At 40.5% G+C, this 16,376-nt stretch overlaps 1 protein-coding gene across 3 annotated transcripts in view; it reads left to right on the forward strand.

Annotated features, from left to right (window-relative positions):
• LOC126457774 (fatty-acid amide hydrolase 2) overlaps positions 1-16,376 on the forward strand; it is a 104,765-nt gene that overhangs the window by 21,369 nt on the left and 67,020 nt on the right. For all 3 annotated transcript variants that reach the window (XM_050094353.1, XM_050094354.1, XM_050094355.1), the window contains exon 3: positions 6,124-6,337. In XM_050094353.1, coding sequence (XP_049950310.1) covers positions 6,124-6,337 — 214 coding nt within the window. The remainder of the gene's footprint in view (positions 1-6,123; positions 6,338-16,376) is intronic.

The raw sequence follows: 16,376 nt of genomic DNA on the forward strand, positions 1-16,376 counted from the left end.
AATGAGACACTTAAAGTAGTAAAGGAGTTTTGCTATTTGGGGAGCAAAATAACTGATGATGGTCGAAGTAGAGAGGATATAAAATGTAGACTGGCAATGGCAAGGAAAGCCTTTCTGAAGAAGAGAAATTTGTTAACATTGAGTATAGATTTAAGTGTCAGGAAGTCATTTCTGAAAGTATTTGTATGGAGTGTAGCCATGTATGGAAGTGAAACGTGGACAATAAATAGTTTGGACAAGAAGAGAATAGCTTTCGAAATGTGGTGCTACAGAAGAATGTTGAAGATTAGGTGGGTAGATCACGTAACTAATGAGGAGGTATTGAATAGGATTGGGGAGAAGAGAAGTTTGTGGCACAACTTGACAAGAAGAAGGGATCGGTTGGTAGGACATGTCCTGAGGCATCAAGGGATCACAAATTTAGCATTGGAGGGCAGCGTGGAGGGTAAAAATCGTAGAGGGAGACCAAGAGATGAATACACTAAACAGATTCAGAAGGATGTAGGTTGCAGTAGGTACTGGGAGATGAAGGAGCTTGCACAGGATAGATTAGCATGGAGAGCTGCATCAAATCAGTCTCAGGACTGAAGACCACAACAACAACAACAGAAAGAGCCACTAGTTGTGAGAAAAAGTATCACATTTTCCTTTATGGCTCCAAATTTCACTTTTTATGGGTGATAAATTGTTGGTATCATGGTTTAATCCCAAGGCTGGACCCCCTGACAAGACAATTACAGCATTGGGTGTTATTTCTTAGCAATTATTTTTATGATATCCATTTTCAGCCCACCACAAAGCATGTGATGCTTTTTCCAGGTTGCCCATGGGTTCTGATACAGAGTTTTATGGATGCCTATGCTGTATGGAAAGGAGTATTTGATGTGGATGGAGCAACCGGTGTCAAAGTGGAGATACTGTTATTTGTTGTTGAGTTTGATATGGACTGAGGCTTGATTGTGAGTCTTGTCTAAATGCAAGTAGACATCCAGGAAGGTAGCTTTGGATTTGGAGAAGGACGAGAAGAATTTAAGTTTGAAGGAGTTGTTCAGTTTGAGTCTGCACCACCGAAAATATTGTCAGTAAATCTGTACAAAATCAAGAAGCGCAGCTTCTGGGTGTTGAAGAGTTCATCTTTCACGTGGTCCATTAAAATGTTGGTGTAGGGCCATAGAGGGATCTGGATGAGAGGTTGAGATCTGAATGGGGCTAGGGTTATGAGATGCTGGGGTTTGATTTTGGCTCTTATTTGGCCTGGGTGAATAATGGGCTAGGAGTGGAAGATTAACAAGGGAGGCAAAGCTGAGTTTGTTGATTAGTAAGGGATTTTTGAGAACATTTTTGTGGGTGGCTGTCATTTTGGTGGGCTTGAGGGACACCACTTTCGAGGTACAGGGAGCAGCAAAACAGCCTCACAGATTTTAATTAGTAATAACACATGTATCACACAACATTTTAATTGTTGTAAAATGTGGAAGTATTCCCTGCCAGATGACAAGGAATGTCCCAATAATGGAATTGAAGTGGTTAGTTGCACATATGCTTTATTCACAAAGTGTGAGACAATAGCATGTGCACAACATATCATAGCTCAGAATGCACTTAAGTCTTTCACTTATCCACAGATGTTCCTCTCCTCAATCGCAAGTGACGCATGTCATGGTCAATGTCCCCACAGAGCTCCCTCTTGTAGCGTGGATCACTGAAGGGAAGATATAAACTGTGCCGTCACTTGGTTGGGCTGTTATGCACAGATGTGCAGTCATGTGACCAGCTGTGTCGTGGCTGGCTGCACTGTTTCTCAGAGCTACGTCAAGTATGGCAATGGTGCTGTATAGCTGTTAGGGGAGCAGGTGGCATAGAAGACACCTGATGTGCCCAAACCAGGACAGTGGCTGGGCAACCAGGAGAAAGGGAAGTGGTGCGGCATTACCAGGGGGTGCCAAGTAATTTTTGTTGTAATAAAAACACCACATGTGGAGACCCTCCACATCTAAGATAGTAGTGGAAGAAGAAAACTTGGAAGAGACTATTGGTACAGATATTGATTTGATGCTGGAGCAGATTAGTTTTCTATGGATGCCTTTGTTGTATGGAAAAGGAGCATTCGATGTGGATGGGATGAGAGGTGTCAAAGTGGAGATACTGTTATTTATTGAGGAGTTTGATAAGGCTGAAGTGTGGTCACCTCTGCAGCGGGATATGCCCCAGCCTCTAACCGTAGGTGAGGGTGTAGGTGGGTATCATGGTAGGATCCTTCCACAGGTGATGGTGAAGATGTCATCTGTTGAAAGGCGGGTTGATGTGGGAGTGTAGTCAGTGTTGCCAGGTAGGCTGTATGTATGGTTCAGGAATCAGATGTCTGCAGCATCACCTGTCAGAGTGTCTTCATTGCAAGGTGAGAGACACAGTACATTATTGACCAATTTTATGGTGATGTCATCAAGGTCGAAGTCACTGAGATCATGTCTAATACTGACAGGGAAGTCTGTGTTGGGGTTTGCTGTCCATTAACTGGGTAGTGAGCAGATGTTGTGATCATTGCTGTCCATGGTGTTGAGGTCAATGTTGTCCTGGGGGACCCATGTTGGTTTAGGCGCTTAATTAAAATGGTCATTGGTTTGTCAGTAATCAGAATGTCAAATGCATGTGTGCCTCTCAGAAGCACTTTCAAGGATCCTGTGTACGATGGTATTAGTGCCATTTGGACTGTGTCGTTCTGTAGCATAACATGTTCACAGTTGGAGAGTACTTTATAAAGAAAGACCTCGGACACTGAATGTGGAGCGGGAGGTGGCATGTGAATATATGTAATGTGGTCTAGCTCTTGTTGAACTAGTGCCGGGAGGTCCGTATGCTTCGGGGTACAATGAAGTCGGCGGGAAGCACCAGTGATTCCCCGTATAGTATTTCAGTGTGGGATGCTTGTAGGTCCTCCTTGAAGGCAGTTCAGACACTGAAAGTACCTATGGCAAAGCTTTGGTCCACAATCTACTGTGGCACATAAGGATGGCTTTGAGAGTCCTGTGCCACTGTTCAACTAACTCATTATGTTGGGTGTGATAGGCTGTAGTGTGGTTACATTTGATTCTGCAGAGGTTACACAGGGCTCTGAAGAGCACCAACATGAATCAGTGGCCTTGATTGGTAGATATCATGTCTGACAACATGATGGAAAGCTCTATCCATGGTTCTATGAAGGGGCAGATGGTGGACTCGACTGTGATTTCCTTGAGAAGGGCTGTTTCCACCCATTGGAAAACTCTGTCAATCATTAACAGTAAACACTTGAATCCCTCTGATTCCAGAAGTAGGCTGATGGAATAAGTGAGTACAGGGCAGAAATGGGCTTTTGAAATTTCAAACAGATCTAATTGTTGCTGTGCGGGTCTGCCGACTTCACTGCGTTGCCATGGTACACATACCTGTGCCTAGGGATGTGGGCCAGGCAAATGCTCAGTGGGCAGGACATTTGTAAATGGGCATTTGCCCAGGAATTTCCACAAAGCAGTTTTAAATGCCCAAAATATGAGCATTTATAAGAATGGTACTTTTTAGTTTATACTGCTAGAATGTATAATTTACTGATTAAAACAAGGGATGGGACGGTACTCCTGATATTAGAAGTTAGTAAAAGTTTACATTTAAACATACATATGTCATTCATTGCCTTTATTGCTAGGAAAGAAGAGAGAATCTTTTTTATTTTTTACTAGCATTCCAACTTGCTGTAACTCTTGTGTGTGTTACTGACAGCGGCTTGTCATTTACAAATTCCTTTTTACTTTTACCAGTTAGTATCCTCTCTCCCTCCCTCAACTGCTTAGCACAATAATACAGTGCTGCAACTTAAATAAAACACACCCATACAACTGTGTAAGCTAGGACTGAAAGTTTTACACTGTATAGAGGAACCAGAGCAAGAAAAATGTGAAGTGTTTCTACTGGCAGGTAAATTGATTGTTGGGAGGATGTGTGATAGACTGTAATTGGCAATACTATAATTTTACTAGAAGAAATAGTCGTTCTATAAAGTGTGAAACTGATTAACAAGATAAATAAAACTTCACAGATTGTGGAAGAATCCTACACAGAGAGTAGCCAAACAACAAAAATTGGTTATTAACAGGGAAGCATTATCATCAGACAAAGATAAATGTCTTGCAAAGGAAGAAGATCGTAAGACAAAGAAATTAGATTGCCAAACAAGGTAAAATAGGTTATTAAACAAAGCCACGGGCCCTTAAACAGAGGAACACAACCATTGATTGTTCAAACTGTGAGGAAAAAATCACTTGGACTGATGAGTTACAATAGATGGTGATACACTTTGATGGCATGAGTGAATGATATGTTGAAAACAAGATAAGGTGATACACTATGTGATCAAAAGTATCCAGACACGTGGCTGAAAGTGACTTACAAGTTCGTGGTGCCCTCTATCGGTAATGATAGAATTCAGTATAGTGTTAGCCTACCCTTAGCCTTGATGGCAGCTTCCATTCTCACAGGTATATCTTCAATCAGATGCTGGAAGGTTTCGTGGGAAAATTGCAGCCCATTCTTCATGGAGTGCTGCACTGAGGAGAGGTATCGATATCAGTCAGTGAGGCCTGGCATTAAGTCGGCATTCCAAAACATCCCAAAGGTGTTCCATCGGAGATCAGGACTGTGCAGGCCAGTCCATTACAGGGATTTTATTATCTTGTAACCCCTGCACCACAGGCCGTGCATTATGAATAGATGTTCGATGTGTTGAAAGATGCAATCGCTGTTGCCAAATTGCTCTTCAACTGTGGGAAGCAAGAAGGTGCTTAAAACATCAATGTAGGCCTGTGCTGTGCCATGCAAAATAACAAGGGGTGCAAGCCCCCTCCATGAAAAACACGGCCACACGATAACACCACTGCCTCTGAATTTTACTGTTGGCACTACACACACTGGCAGATGACATTCACCGGGTATTCGCCATACCCTCACTCTGCCATCGGATCGCCACATTGTGTACTGTGATTCATTACTCCACACAAAATTTTTCCTCTGTTCAATTGTCCAAAGTTTACGCTCCTTGCACCAAGCAAGGCGTTGTTTTGCATTTACCGGTGTGATGTGTGGCTTTTGAGCAGCCGCTCGACTATGAAATCCAAGTTTTCTCACCTCCCGCCTAACTGTGATAGTACTTGCAGTGGATCCTGTTGCAGTTTGGAATTGCTATGTGATGGTCTGGATAGATGTCTGCCTATAACACATTACGACCCTCTTCAGCTGTCGGCGGACTATCGGTCAACGGATGAGGTCAGCCTGTATGCTTTTATGCTGTATGTGTTCCTTCATATTTCTACTTCACTATCACATTGGAAACAGTGGACCTAGGGATGTTTAGGAATGTGGAAATCTCACGTACAAATGTATGACACAAGTGACTCCTGACCGTGTTCGAAGTCAGTGAGTTCTGCAGAGCACCGCATTTTGTTCTCTCATGATGTCTAATGGCTACTGAGGTCGTTGATATGGAGTACTTAGCAGTAGGTGGCAACACAATGCACCTAATGTGACAAACATATGTTTTTGGGGGTGCCTCGATACTTTTGATCATATATTGTTATCAGGACACTATTCATATAAGTGGTGGAGATACACGTAGGTAGTAGATGTTGGAAATGTGTCAGTCATAGTGACACATAGTCCAATCATGTGCTGCAGTTTGTTTGCATAAAGTGCTCTGCATGTTAAGAGGACCTTCAGCAAGACTGCACCCTGACATGGCTCATGTTACAATTGTGTCATAACAAAGAACTATTGGTGTCACAGTGGCTGAGGAACACTCCATTTACATGAGGGAGCTTGTGCAGTAGGGTCAGAAAAGCCACTCTGGTATTTGCAAAGTAAGAAAGTGCTTCAGCCAGACTGAAGTTTGGAATTGGGTCATGAGGTGTGCCTGGATTGATCAGTTGGCTAGAGCATTTCCATGAAATGCGAGTGCCTGGATTCAAGCCACCAGCATGTACACTGTAGTAATTTTTCAAGTTGTGTCCATACAGTGTTCACTCTACTGTAAAGTTAAAATTTTATTCTGGTGTGTTACTTAGCCCTTAATAATCATTTCATCCCATATTGTTTCAGATAACATCTGAGGAAGTGGTTCGGTGTTTTGTGGAACGCATACAGGAAGTGAATCCAATATTAAATGCTGTTGTGGATACACGTTTTGAAGAAGCTCTCACTGAAGCTAAAGAAGTGGATAAAATTTTGTGTTCTGAGACTGCAAGTGATGTTGAACAGAATAAACCTTTTCTCGGTGTTCCTTTTACAACCAAAGACAGTACAGCATGCAAAGGTAAGTTATAGAACTAGAGATATGTCAGTTGATACAATGCCTTTTGTATTGGGAGTTCCAGTATGAGGAGGACAATGGTGCCCCTCAGGGAAATAGCATTAGGGTGGAAAAGAAGTCCAGTGTAGACTTACTATGTTTGCTGGAAGCAATGGGAGGTGGTCTCATCTGAGACATAGAGGGGACTCTAGTGGTGGCTTCAGAATGCGCTGGGTGCTAGTGACTGTAAATCGTGGCTGACACCCACAACCATCCCCGGGCGTTTGCAGCTCATTTGTCAGCACATGTATAGTGTGCACAGGGCCCTGAGTTGCAGCATTTCTTCTTAACTCATCCAGCCAACCACTTCCCTGTTTTCCTCTTCCCAGTTACTGTCCTTCCTATATAACCAACCCCTTCCCCCACTGTATGTTATCTCATTCTTCTTTTATAGCTGATTTCACACTTCTCTTGCCCAGACTCCGATTTTAATTATTCTTTGATTCTGTTTGTCTGTTCTTATTGTCATCTTTGGACTAATCAAGTGCAGTCCCCATTAATTGGTTTGACTCTCCACTGTCCAGAATAGTTTTTCAGTAGTGCACACTGTGTGGGAAAGGTTGCCCACCCCATATGAAATTCCACGTTATCCACCGAGCGCTTTTGATATGTCAAGGCCCTCAAAACCCAACACAGTAGTTGTACCTTTTGCGGGGGAGGGATCATCAAATACTTGTGCAGTTGTAGCCTCCTGGCAGTGTGGGGATTGCACTCTTCGTGGGTGAGCTGTCAACTCCACAGGAATTTATCCAACAGTGAAACTTGTATAATCTTTATCTGATGGTCAGACAGGACTGCCTTGCTGGCCTCCAGGCTGGGTGGTTGATCACCTATTGCCACAGTCTCAGCCCCAGAGGGCATCTGCCTAGGGCTTGATGGAGTGTTAGTCAGACATCATAAACTTTCAGTTCGTGTATGCCTTTTCATTCCTCATCACTTTAATCCTCCAATTTCATTGGCATAACTGTTGTACTGTTTTTTTAAAATGGAGGGGGGAGAGGCTTCCAATTGGGCTTAGGAGTGTGTCCTACTATTTCCCCCCTCGAGCATATTCCCCACCCCCACTATAAGTTATTTTATTCTTCTTTTATAGTTGATTTCACACTTCCCTTCTTTTACTTGCCTGTTTTCCTCCTTCCACCTTGGATGAAAATACTAAGGGGCAGTTAGGTTGCCCATCTCATTGCTTTTAGGATGGAGAGATCTTTTATTCAGAAATTTGATCAATCTGTCCTACCCAATCCAAATTCTTGCTCATGTCAGCTCCAGTGATGCCTCTTGTATGGATTCAGTGAATGTCATTTTATCGTTTTGGAAGTTGGTTGAAGTAATGGTGAAGGCTACCAGCGTGACAGTTCTTCCACCTCATGATTTTCAACTTCATCCCCTGAAACACTGTGACACTCTGATTTGCAGCCAGAAGGAGGGCTTTAATTAGAGGCCCCTTTGATTTTGCAGTAATCTCATTGCTTATTTTATGACCTGCACAATTAAGTGGAGGGTTGTAGGGTCCATTTACTAAGCCGGGCATGCACTATACCTTGAAATCATTTACTCAAGTTGTGAAGTATTTGTGGCCTAGGTTTTTTAGATTAGCGAAATAACTCTGTAGATTGCACGGGAAATTTTGTGCAATACAACAGAGAATCTTTACCAGGTCACTTCAGTTATTATAAAGGGAAATGAACATCATTATAAGTCAAAATGGTTCAAATGGCTCTGAGCACTATGGGACTTAACAGCTGTGGTCATCAGTCCCCTAGAACTTAGAACTACTTAAACTTAACTAACCTAAGGACATCACACACATCCATGCCCGAGGCAGGATTCGAATCTGCGACCGTAGCAGTCGCGCGGTTCCGGACTGCGCGCCTAGAACCGCGAGACCACCGCGGCCGGCTCATTATAAGTCAGAAAGAGATAATTTAATCCTAATTTTTGTTAACTGGTGAAATGTTCAGGGTAAACTACCAGAATTAGTCTCACTCATTAATGCGAGCAGTTGGTTGAAATTAGATGTAAGTAATAGTGAAACAATCAATATTGAATATTTATCAAAAGGATGGGATGAGCTGTGGTGGTGTAGGTGTATTTATTGCCATAAAGAACTCCTTAGTGCCTAATGACATAAACACAGTATTAAATGCAACATAATGTTAGTGAAGATAAGCACTACAGATTTCTTTTGTCCCTCCTCATCAAGTGTCAAAGTGTTGCAATACTTTAGATAAAGCTTGGAAAATATCACACACAAATTCCCCAACCATATTGAAATAATAGGGTGATATATTTCAATCTCCCATGTGTAGACTGGGAAATGCTAACCTTTAACACTGGATGCCAGGACAAAGAATTTCACAACCACGTACTAACTACATTTTCCATAAAACTATTTAGATTGACTCAACCAGAATGGAATTTTTTAATTCTGAACAAAGAGATAAAAATAAGCAACCAAAAACTTATTACGGCATTGATTGATCACTGCCGTAAAAATTAAGAAATGTCAAAAGATATTTCTGCTTGACAGGTGCAGTAAGAAATGGTTAGAAACTATCTGAGTGTTCATCAGCAAACATTCAGTTCATAGGAACAGAATGTAGATTATCTCTGGCAAAAGTTCACACATACTTTAGGTCATGGGCTTCATAAATTGGTGCCATGGGAGATGGCAAGGTATGGGAAGGGCCGACTGTGGTTCAATGATTGTATAGAAAGGGACTGCGTAAGTAAAGAGAGCTGCGTAAGTAAAGAGAGCATAGAAGATGGAGGTGAAACTGAGTACCTGCTGACAAATGAAACCCGAACCAACTCAAAACAAACATAAGAACACCTATGCAAGAAGTACTTATTGGATTGGAAAAAATATCTTATTTGCTGAGTTGTCAGAAAACTCGAAAACCATTTGGACTTTTTGAAAATCAATAAATGGAACCAATTTGAACTGTCCAAATCCTCATTGACCATGATGACAATTAAGTGGAAGAAGATAAAACAAAGCACAAAGTACTAAATTCTGTTTTACAAAAATGCTCCACTAAAGAAAATTGCAGCACATTTCTTATGTCCAACTACCATGTGGATATGAAAGATGTAAATAGTAAATACAGGGTTATTACAAATGATTGAAGCGATTTCACAGCTCTACAATAACTTTATTATTTGAGATATTTTCACAATGCTTTGCACACACATACAAAAACTCAAAAAGTTTTTTTAGGCATTCACAAATGTTCGATATGTGCCCCTTTAGTGATTCGGCAGACATCAAGCCGATAATCAAGTTCCTCCCACACTCGGCGCAGCATGTCCCCATCAATGAGTTTGAAAGCATCGTTGATGCGAGCTCGCAGTTCTGGCTCGTTTCTTGGTAGAGGAGGTTTAAACACTGAATCTTTCACATAACCCCACGGAAAGAAATCGCATGGGGTTAAGTCGGGAGAGCGTGGAGGCCATGACATGAATTGCTGATCATGATCTCCACCATGACCGATCCATCGGTTTTCCAATCTCCTGTTTAAGAAATGCCGAACATCATGATGGAAGTGCGGTGGAGCACCATCCTGTTGAAAGATGAAGTCGGCGCTGTCGACCTCCAGTTGTGGCATGAGCCAATTTTCCAGCATGTCCAGATACACGTGTCCTGTAACGTTTTTTTCGGAGAAGTAAAAGGGGCCGTAAACTTTAAACCGTGAGATTGCACAAAACACGTTAACTTTTGGTGAATTGCGAATTTGCTGCACGAACGCGTGAGGATTCTCTACTGCCCAGATTCGCACATTGTGTCTATTCACTTCACTATTAAGAAAAAATGTTGCTTCATCACTGAAAACAAGTTTCGCACTGAACGCATCCTCTTCCATGAGCTGTTGCAACCGCGCCGAAAATTCAAAGCGTTTAACTTTGTCATCGGGTGTCAGGGCTTGTAGCAATTGTAAATGGTAAGGCTTCTGCTTTAGCCTTTTCCGTAAGATTTTCCAAACCGTTGGCTGTGGTACGTGTAGCTCCCTACTTGCTTTATTCATCGACTTCTGCGGGCTACGCGTGAAACTTGCCCGCACGCATTCAACCGTTTCTTCGCTCACTGCAGGCCGACTCGTTGATTTCCCCTTACAGAGGCATCCAGAAGCTTTAAACTGCGCATACCATTACCGAATGGAGTTAGCAGTTGGTGGATCTTTGTTGAACTTCGTCCTGAAGTGTCGTTGCACTGTTATGACTGACTGATGTGAGTGCATTTCAAGCACGACATACGCTTTCTCGGCTCCTGTCGCCATTTTGTCTCACTGCGCTCTCGAGCGCTCTGGCGGCAGAAACCTGAAGTGCGGCTTCAGCCGAACAAAACTTTATGAGTTTTTCCACGTATCTGTAGTGTGTCGTGACCATATGTCAATGAATGGAGCTACAGTGAATTTATGAAATCGATTCAATCATTTGTAATAGCCCTGTATATAGGATAAGTGAGTGCAGAATTGCAAAATAATTAAAATTACTGTATGCAGGAAAGGCCACACGATATGATTTAGTACCAGTTAGGCTCTGTATTGAAAATGCATAGAATTCCCCCCCACCCACCCACCCACCCACCCAGAATAAGCTTACAGTAGCATGTTGAAACATTGGAGCATGCCACATGACTGGAAAAGTGAAAAAGGATTTAGATTATTCCAACCTATTAAAAAGTTTGTAAGATCAACATTCAGAACTATAAAGCTATATTAGGTCACTTTTTTTTACATTGTTAAGAAACATTATTGTGCTCATGCGTGATGAATTTTCTGGATACTGAACAACTCATATGTAAGAATCAATATGCTTTTTGAGAGCCTCAGTCAAGTGAAACCCTGCTTTCTCTTGTCAGTCCCGAGATCCTAAAGGCAATATATGAAGTTGGGCTGATGCAATGCTTTTTGATTTCCATAAAACCTTCAGTATGCCATTGCCCAATAAATGAAATACATGTATGTGTAATATCCTGATTGGTATGCAATTTGATTGAAGGTTTCCTGGTAAACAGAAATGAGAATGTTGCCGTAAGTGGAGAGACATCATCAGAAGCAAAGCTGGTGTTTTGACATAACTCAGTGTAGTGTGATAGGGCCACTGATGTTCGTCATATATGCGAGGTGTGATAAAAAAATGATGAGAATTTTTGTTTTCTTAAAGAATCTTTGTTTACTCATCATCAACATCAACTTTGTGCCCTTCAAATTAACCCTCTCAGATAAAACACACTTGTGCCAGCAATTTTTCCAATCTTGGAAGCACTTCTGGAACTCGCTATTCAATAGGTTGTTCAGCTCCTTCAGCAGTTTTGTTTTATTTCCTGAGTGGTGGCCAAGTGAAGTCTTCTCATTGCTCTCTTCAGCCTTGGAAATAGGAATAAGTTGCAGGGCCCCATGTCTGGTGAATACAGTGGCTGAGGCAACATAATGGTTTTGTTTCTCGCCATAAAATCACAAACAAGCATTGAGCAATGAGTGGCAACATTATCCTGATGCAGTTTACATGAGTGGTTTTTCCATAATTCTATGAAAAGGGAAGTTACTACTCACCATTTAGCGGAGATGGTGAGGGGCTCTTCAGGTAGTTTCAATTGGGAGGATAGGGCCTTGGTTTCGATGTTGTACCAGTATACCCATGTTTCATCAGCTGTTATAACCTTCTTAGTTCTGTGTCATTGTCAACTTCATTCAGCAATCCCCGAGTGATGTCTATGTTATGCTGTTTTTGGATGAAATTCAACAGATTGGGAACATACTTTGCTGCTGCAAATTTCATGCCCAAAACATCTGAAACAATTGCTTTGCATGAGCCAGAGGATATGCCGACATCATCAGCCACCTCTCTGATGGTGATTCTGCAATTTTCCAGAACCATTTTCTTTACTCCTTCCACATTGTTGTCTGTAATTAATGTGCTACGGTGTCCAGAGTGGACATCACCTTCAGTATCTTCGACCATCTTTGGAGCATTTATACCACCCGTAAACTCTATTCTTCCTCATAGTAGGTTTGCCAAACCCCACAGTCAACATTTCAAATGTGGTGCTGCACTTTAGTTCATTTTTTAAGCAAATTTTAATGCAAATTCTTTGATCCATCTTTTTCAAAAGTAAACATTCGCCGAGCACTAGAAAACGCTTATAATCTTTTCGACTGTATACAATAAACTAAATATTCAAAACAGCTTAAAATGCAAACATACATCAAGAACATGGGCCCCAGCGAGATAAAAAAAATTGAAAATGAGACGTATAAAGCCCGCGAAATTAAAAAATTCCCATTACTTTTTCTTCACACCTCATACATTGTATAAGTGATCTGGCTGTTCACAGATCACACAGTTGTGTATAGGGTGATGACATGCAGAAAGACTTGCAGATGGTACTTTCCTTGTGTAAGGATTGGCAGCTGGTCTTGAATGTACAGTAATTTATAATGCATATAAATAACTGACAAGATCTGGTATCATTTGATCACTGATTGCATAGCCAGTGACTGGAGTGAGTCTCAATCTTAAAGTATCTAAGAGTTACAGTGTGAAAACCAGAAGAAAACAAAGTGGATATGTATCTCGGTATTCTGTGGTGCTGAATATTGGAAAACAGATAATGTTAATAAGGAGTGTTACATAACTTCCTAAAGACTTTACTGTGTAACTAAAAAGAACACTCTTATTTTTACATGTTCTTATGGAAGAACACTCATGAATTTAAAGTATCTTAGGTGTACATGTTGTAGAAGAAATTACTAATGGTGAAAGTTCAAGATATGGTACTGAGAGGGAAACATACATATGGTCTCTGTGACAAAGCAGAAACCAAGGTCTGTGACAAGACATTATGTCGTGCAGTATAGTGACTGTGTCATCTGCCCAGATAGCTGGACACATTAGTATGCCATTTCTGGGATTGACAGAGATGCACTGGCTCCAGATTGAATCTGCCTGGTGGATTTATGATGAGGGTTGACGTGCTGGCCAGCCTGGATGTGGATTTTAGGCAGTTTCCCACATCCGACTAGGTGATTATGAGGCTGGTACCCATGTCCCCCCTCAGTTATATGATCTGCAAACATTCTCACACTTTCACATGGGATTACACTAGATGAAAGGTGATGGGGTAAACATATTCCATGCTGGGGGGAGGGGATGACAGGGAGGCCATCTGGGCACCATCTACTATTAACATTGCCAAATTCAAATTAACTTTGCGACCTCATACAGGTACTGACTAAGGCCAGGAAAAAGGAGTAGTATGGTATCTTTGTGTCAGTTCAATTTCACCCACAACTTCACACTTGTTATGTCAAAAAGGAAAAGTTAAAATGCACCATGAGTTGCCTTGTGGTTGCTCCATTTAATGAATTTTGTATAAAGAACAGTAAGTGTGTGTGAGAAGTTTTGCATTTATGATGGTCACAGTATGCAATAATGTCTTGTCACAGACTTTGGTTTCTTCTATTCATAATTATTCCTTTTCTTGTCTGTGGACTGGCAGTTACTGTCTCCATCACTTATCCATTGCTGAAATTTTATTGTTGATTTCTTGGCCATGTTTTTCTTGTGGATGTGACTCATAGGTGATGTTCATATATAATCCTTACAATTCTATTTCTTCAACCTGTAGTGGTTCTGCCTGCTTTATTTTTCTTCGTTTGTTGATCCTTGGTGTCGACGTACTTGCTGAAATATGGGGTTTGTAGTTTGGACACTGTCTATGGTAAATAATGTAGCTGACAGATGCTCAGTTGCATTTCACTGTCTTTTACTTTCACTTTGCACAACCCCTCATTAATACACAGTTATGTATGTATGTCCAGTGCACTATTGTTTAAATTTTCCATAAGCCTCATTAGTAGTTCGCAGGCGAATCTCCACATACTGCTACAATAGTTTTGTGTTGAACATCTACGAGCAGTAAAAACATAAGCACGTACTTCACAGTCCTTCAATTAAATTGAACAGTCACTGTCATTGCTTTAACACATGTCCTATTGGTGTAGGACTTATTTCACTGTTGAGTTGATACTTGTTGTCGTTCTAAGCAACACAGGTTCCTTGTCTGAAACTTGGCCATGGACTGACTGTTGTGTGACCAAAACCCTGGCCCTTATTTATCATCACAATAGTAGGTGCTGAAACTACACATTACAATTAAAATAACTGAATACATCGAAAGATTCTGTCTTTTTAACAGTTTCTTCTACTACAAGGTTTTGGCTGAATTATTTGTTTAAATCATGAAATTAACGTATATAGATATGTAAACAATACTTTTGACAAAACTGTTAATGACTTTGGAATTAATGAGGGGCTGGTTTTGCTAACATGTTTTTGAAGAGAGCCAAATAAATACTTAAAGAATACTAGCATTTCGTCTTCCAAATGTTTATAATTAATACAGAATTTATATTTGTTTATACATCAACAATAGAATTTAAGTTACGAAATAATTACTGATTTCATCCTATAATGAAAGATACTAACTAGAAATAGTTGAAATAAATTAGAAAGTCAATTACATACCTGAAACTAAGCACAAAATTAGATCTGGTGTTATATTCTTTAAAACTGAGGGCCAGTCTTTCTCTTTTATGGAAGTACAGATAATATTCACATATGTTAATGGTAAATTGTTAAAAGTGAAAAAAATTTAAGGAGGAAGATGGCAAAACAAGAAGGGAATTAAAAAATTAAAATTATCCCAGCTTGCTTCATCACAAATCCTTTTTTCTCTCCTTTTACCAAATGAGGAAACCTCTTGTTACAAAAGTTAGAGTACAACAGATTTCATTCATGTCTCTGACCACCTTGTAAAATGAAATACAGAATGACGGGATCATCCAATACAACTCAGCGAGCAGCCAACAGATTTAAATATGAAACAATTTTACCTGTGTGCTAAGTAAATTACAGTTTCAAATCATTGCGTGTAAGAAGTAAGATTTTCATCTTTTGTGTAATGTTGATTCACAAACTAACTTCATTCTACCTTCAATCTCATTGTCTCTCCCTGTAAATGCAGTGTGTAGTTGGCTATAATTGAATAACTCTTATATCATTTCAAGCTATTTTCTGTATAATGGTTATATGGTAGTACCAAAGTGGCTCAGAGTAAATCTCAATTCTACTGTGAATTCAACATGTACATAATATCACTTCAACCGTATTATGAAAAGGATAGGTTGCTACTCACCCTAAAGGCAACATGTCGAGTTGCAGACAGACATGACAAAAAGGCAGTATGCAGAGCTTTCACCCAAGTCCTTCTTCAGAATAGGAAAACACTTGCACATTCACACAACTGAACACACCTGACACACACATGACAGCTATATCCAGCTGGAGATAGCAGTCTTGTGTGTGTGCTTGCTTCTGTAAATGAGTGAATGTTTTTCTGTCATTTTGCTGGAAACATTGTGTACAGTCTTTTCCTCATGCCTGTCTGCAGCTCAACGTGTCGTCTTTATGGCGAGTAACAATCTGTCCTTTACATAATATTACTCAATTCCAACCTGTATTTTCCATTGTTTAATATTACTTCAGTCAGTTTTTATCATTTTATTTTCCCTATTTATCAATTTTAGTTGTGTTGTAGAAGTAGGATGCATGTTCAAGTATCCTTTATTTCCACATTTCCACATTTGTACATTAAAGTAGTGCTGATAATTTGTCACACACTTTCTCAGTAAAGAAAATACTGAGTGCAGCATTTAAGAGCTTTCTTGTGATAGTACAGGGTGTTTATAAATGAATATCAGGGTTTTATCGCTTTGTAATGTTTATTACATTAAACTTGCTGTTATAAATGATATGTCAAATGAAAGAGCAACTCAAACAGTTGTGTTTGGCACCAGTGCACATGTGCAGTGTGCAATGTTTCTGCCGCAATCCACTAGACTAGTTGAACTTCGCTATACCCAAGTGCTAAATAGGCCGCAAAGGGTCCAATGACAGGGCTTGCTTTGGATGGCATCCACATTCACCCAACCTAATGCCA

This window comes from Schistocerca serialis, chromosome 2 (assembly GCF_023864345.2).
Source record: "Schistocerca serialis cubense isolate TAMUIC-IGC-003099 chromosome 2, iqSchSeri2.2, whole genome shotgun sequence".
Classification (NCBI taxonomy): Eukaryota; Metazoa; Arthropoda; class Insecta; order Orthoptera; family Acrididae; genus Schistocerca; species Schistocerca serialis.